Genomic DNA, 6,000 nt, shown 5'->3' on the forward strand with positions numbered 1-6,000 from the left:
GGATAGAAAGCCCAGAGATAAACCCATGCACATATGGTCACCTTATCTTTGATAAAGGTGGCAGGAATATACAGTGGAGAAAGGACAGCCCCTTCAATAAGTGGTGCTGGGAAAACTGGACAGGTACATGTAAAAGTATGAGATTAGATCACTCCCTAACACCATACACAAAAATAAGCTCAAAATGGATTAAAGACCTAAATGTAAGGCCAGAAACTATCAAACTCTTAGAGGAAAACATAGGCAGAACACTCTATGACATAAATCACAGCAAGATCCTTCTTGACCCATCTCCTAGAGTAATGGAGATAAAAACAAAAATAAACAAATGGGACCTAATGAAACTTCAAAGCTTTTGCACAGCAAAGGAAACCATAAACAAGACCAAAAGACAGCCCTCAGAATGGGAGAAAATATTTGCAAATGAATCAACTGACAAAGGATTAATCTCTAAAATTTACAGGCAGCTCATGCAGCTCAATAACAAAAAAATAAACAACCCAATCCAAAAATGGGCAGAAGACCTAAATAGACATTTCTCCAAAGAAGATATACAGACTGCCAACAAACACATGAAAGAATGCTCAACATCATTAATCATTAGAGAAATGCAAATCAAAACTACAATGAGATATCACCTGGAGGGGTGGGATAGGGAGGGTGGGAGGGAGGGAGACAAAGAGGGAAGAGATATGGGAACATATGTATATGTATAACTGATTCACTCTGTTATAAAGCAGAAACTAACACACCATTGTAAAGCAATTATACCCCAATAAAGATGTTTAAAAAAAAAATCACATCAAAAAAGTAATAAAATACTTAGGAATAAACCTGAGTAAGGAGGTGAAAGACTTATGCTGAGAACTGTAAAACACTGATAAAGGAAACTGAAGATGATTCAAAGAAATAGAAAGAATTAATATTATTAATTGGACTGGAAGAATTAATATTGGATTAGATTGGAAGAATTAATATTATTAAAACGACCATACTACCCAAAGCAATCTACAGATTTAATGCAATTCCTATCAAATTACCCATGACGTTTTTCACAGAACTAGAACAAGTAATCCTAAAATGTATATGGAACCATAAAAGACCCAGAATTGCCAAAGCAATCCTGAGGAAAAAGAACAAAGCAGGAGGCTTAACCCTCCCAGGCTTCAGGCAATACTACAAAGCTACAGTAATCAAAACAGCATGGTACTGGCACAAAAACAGACATATGGGTCAATGGAACAGAATAGAGAGCCCAGAAATAAACCCACACACCTACGGTCAATTAAGCTTCAATGAAAGAGGCAAGAACATACAATGGAGAAAAGACAGTCTCTTCAGCAAGTGGTATTGGGAAAGCTGGACAGCTGCATGCAAATCAATGAAGTTAGAACATACACTCACAATGTATACAAAAATAAACTCAAAATGGCTTAAAGACTTAAATATAAGACATAGAACCACAAAACTCCTGGAAGAGAACATAGGCAAAACATTCTCTGACATAAATTGTAGCAAAATTTTCTTAGGTCAGTCTCCCAAGACAATAAAATAAAAGCAAAAATAAACAAATGGGACCTAATCAAACTTACAAGCTTTTCCACATAAAAGGAAACCATAACCAAAACAAAACGACAGCCTATGGACTGGGAGAAAATATTTGCAAATGATGCAACCAACAAGGGCTTAATTTCCAAAATATACATACAGCTCATACAACTCAGTAACAAAAAAACAAACAACCCAATCAAAAAATGGGCAGAAGACCTAAATAGACATTTTTCCAAAGATATACAGATGGCCAACAGGCATATGAAAAGATGTTCAAAATCACTAATTATTAGAGAAATGAAAATCAAAACTGCAATGAGGTACCACCTCACACTGGCCAGAATGGCCATTATTAAAAAGTCTACAGAAAAACAAATGCTGGAGAGGGTATGGAGAAAAGGGAACCCTCCTATACTGTTGGTGGGAATGTAAATTGGTGCAGCCACTATGGAAAACAGTATGGAGGTTCCTCAAAAAACTAAAAATAAAGCTGCCCTATGATCCAGCAATCCCACTCCTGGGCATATATCCAGACAAAACTCTAATTCGAAAAGATACATGCATCCCTCTGTTCACAGCAGCACTATTTACAATAGCCAAGACATGGAAGCAACCTAAATGTCCATCAACAGATGAATGGATACAGAAGATGTTTTTTACATACACACACACACACACACACACACACACACACACACACACAGTGGAACACTACTCAGCCACAAAAAAGAATGGAATACTGCCATTTGCAGCAACATGGATGAACCTAGAGATTATCATATTAAGTAAGTCAGAAAGAGAAAGAAAAATACCATATGATAACACTTACATGTGGAATCTAAAATATGACACAAATGAACTTATCAATGAAACAGAAACTGACTCACAGCCATAGAGAACAGACTTTTGGTTGCCAAGGGAGGTGTGGGGGTGTGGGGGAGGGACAGATTGGGAGTTTAGGACTAGCAGATGCAAACTATTCTATATAGGATGGATAAACAACAAGGTCCTACTGCATAGCACAGGGAACTATATTCAATATCCTGTGATAAACCATAATGGAAAGAATATGAAAAAGAACATATATATATATATATATATATATATATATATATATGCACACATACACATATATAACTGAACCACTTTGCTGTACACCAGAAACTAACACAACATTGTTAGTCAACTAAACTGAATTTAATTAATTAATTAAATATATCTATAAACTCTGCATTTATCTTAAAACATTTTTATTGCCTTCCCACTTTAATGTCTTATAGCTAAGTAATGTTAGACATATTAACTAACCACTGTGAACCTTAATTTTCTCATCTATATTAATGAGTATCTCAAAATGTTATTGTAAAAATTAATTAAGAAAAAGTTTTTAGAGCATGGACCACACTGCTTGGTACATACAGAGTACAAAATAAATGTAAGCTGCCCCTTTTTAACATTTGTAATTCTCTATTTAATCTTATCATTCCAACATTTAGACTAGGTAGACATAGATAATTGTAAGAAATATTGTAAAATACATTTTGGAAAATTTCATTCATTGTTACCTCAATATTATTTCCCATTATTATTTTGTCTTTTTAGAAATGTTATTAATTAAAAAAAGAAATAATTCCTCAATTCCTATGTTGTAAATACTGCTCACTGAAATGTAAGTACAGTCCCTACAAAGCTAACATAATTTCATATGCTTTACCTTTGGTAAATATCTTGTCTTTTACTGGCTTCTAGAGCTCCTTTCAATCGACTCTCAGAAAGCAAATCATCAACCTACAATAAATGGAGACTGTTTAAAATATCATATTGTTAAATACCATATAACCTTAGGAAATAAAATTTTAATTCTTTTTCCCAATATTTTATAATGAATACTTTTAAATATACAATAAAGTTGAAAGAACTTTATAGTGAACATCCAAATACCCACCACCTAGATTCTACCATTAACATTTTACTATAATTTTATGACACATCTATTCATCAATTCATCTTATTTTTTATGTATTTCAAAGTAAACTACAATCATCAATATATTTCCCCTTAATACACCATGGGTATCACTAACTAGAGTTCAATATTTGGTGTAAAATTTACATACAAATGAAATGCACAAATCTTAAGTATACATTTGCTGAGTTTTGGCAAATGCATACACCCATGTAATCCAAACCCCTATCAACGTACAGAAAATTACCATTACTCCAGAAAGTATGTACTCATTTGTGTAATCATTTCACAAGAATGCTTTTGAGATACTTCCATATTGTTGTGTGTATCATTAGTTTATTCCTTCTTATCGCCGAGTAGTATTCATTATATGAATAAACCACATATTTTTTAATCCTCATTCTTATATCTTATATTGTGATTTAGTAATTTCCAAACACTACGTGTAACTTTGCCAACATGCCCACAAAAGAGGCACATACATCTTCTGCATTCTATAGATACTGTGGAGAAGATAAAGTGGATGAAAAAAGAGAAATAAAAATTCTCTACTCTTGCCATTTTGCATCTGTTATTTACAAAATTCACACACATGCTAACAGAGTCGGTCATCACAGGCATGACCCAGATGGGCTCTTGATCACTTGTCCCATGGATACCAAGTTGGAAATCTGTTCCATTTTTTGCTTCAGGTGTCTTCCGTGGGGCCAGGGAAGAATGAGCTCACACTACCTACAGAGTCTTTCACAGACATACAGGGTATCAAAAGGCTCTGGAGCCAATTTGTCTCCGACTTGAATAATCCTGGCAATAGTTTACTTTGTTACATCTTTGTAATAATTATAATTTTTTTAGTTTACTTCTACAACATTTCCTGGTTCTCTCAATGTCCCACTAAATTTAAAATTAAATACAAAACCATATTAAGCATCTGGCCAAAGCTTAGCTTAAGTCAATGTCTCATAAGTTTTATTTTTATTTCTACCAGAAGAGTATTCTATTTTGTTGTACCACTATAATTCCAATAGAGTCCATTAAGAAACATTTATCCATCCCATCTTTTGTACTTTTTAAGTGAAAGTCCCAAAGTGGATAAAATTTGAGCATTCAGTACATCTCTTACCTGCTAAAGTTTATAAAATAATTCTATTTAGTGGAAACAATATTTGGTAATAGATCAAATGAAAAATAAAAAGTAAAATTAGCAAAGTAAAATAGGAATTTCAGAAAATAAATTAACACATTAATTACTACTTACTTTTTTCTTACAAAATTTTTTTTTCTTGGCCATGACACGCGGCCTGTGGGATCCTAGTTCCCCGACCAGGGACTGAACCAGGGCCCTCAGCAGTAAAAGCATGGAGTCCCAACCACTGGACCACCAGGGAATTCCCTTTCTTAATTTTTTTTTTTTACGATTTTATTTTTAAACGTGGACCATTTTTAAAGTCTTTTTTGAATTTGTTACAATATTGCTTCTGTTTTATGTTCTGTTTTTTTGGCCCCCAAGCATGTGGGATCTTAGTTCCCCGACCAGGGGTTGAACCCACACCCCCTGCACTGGAAGGCAAAGTCTTAACCAATGGACCACCAGGGAAGTCTCCCCACCCCAACCCAAAATTATGAAAATATCAAAAAGTATGAAGCGAAACATAATAGTCATTAGCATTCTGCCACATAGAGTTACCATGCTGGCATGTTTCCTTCCATTTTTTTTTCTATGTATATTACATATAAAATTTTAAAATTGAAATACTGTATATTCAATTTTATATTTTTTCTAACTTGACATTTTATCACAAATATTTTCCCTAACATGCTAAAATCTCCTTAAAATTTTAATCTCAGTATTATATCCCAACATGTTATTTATCCATTTCCCTACTACTGATCGTTTAAGTTGCATCCAGCCTTTTGTATTATAAGTAATACTATGAGGAATACCTCCATACCTCAACCTGTGTCTCAATTTTTTATTATTATGTACGGTAAACTCCTGGAAATGTAATTCCCAGCTTAGGAGCATGAATACTTGCTAATCTTGTCAAACCGCTTTCCAGAAATGCTGTGCCTTATACCCTGCAGCATTGTAAGTGCCTGTTTCATCACAGCCTCCCCAATACCGGGTATTGTGATATTTTAAGTGTTTGTGATCTCTTACTTCCTTTGCAATTACTTATCTTTTAAGTTAACTTCTCATATTTGTGTGTTACTAGTATTTCTCCTTTAGTTCAAGTCCTTTGCTCATTTGTCAGGTCTTATTTTTCTTATATATTAGGACTATTCCTTGACACCTATTTCGCTGGGATTCATGTGAAGCAAAAACACTCAATAGCTCCACTGGATGAGGGATAAAGGAAAGGGGTCATGGAGAGTGGAGAGTGATGTTGGGCACAGAGATGGTTGCAGTAATTATTGTTAAAAGTTTAGATATGCAGGGCTTCCCTGGTGGCGCGGTGGTTGAGAGTCCGCCTGCCGATGCAG

General features: G+C 34.4%; 1 protein-coding gene across 1 annotated transcript in view; it reads right to left on the minus strand.

Moving 5' to 3' along the window:
- The window catches only part of NPHP1 (nephrocystin 1), a 62,772-nt gene that overhangs the window by 56,186 nt on the left and 586 nt on the right, over positions 1-6,000 (minus strand). The window contains exon 2 of the mRNA XM_007470207.1: positions 3,266-3,339. Coding sequence (XP_007470269.1) covers positions 3,266-3,339 — 74 coding nt within the window. The remainder of the gene's footprint in view (positions 1-3,265; positions 3,340-6,000) is intronic.

Source organism: Lipotes vexillifer, unplaced genomic scaffold (genome assembly GCF_000442215.2).
Source record: "Lipotes vexillifer unplaced genomic scaffold, Lipotes_vexillifer_v1.1 scaffold1139, whole genome shotgun sequence".
Taxonomy (NCBI): Eukaryota; Metazoa; Chordata; class Mammalia; order Artiodactyla; family Lipotidae; genus Lipotes; species Lipotes vexillifer.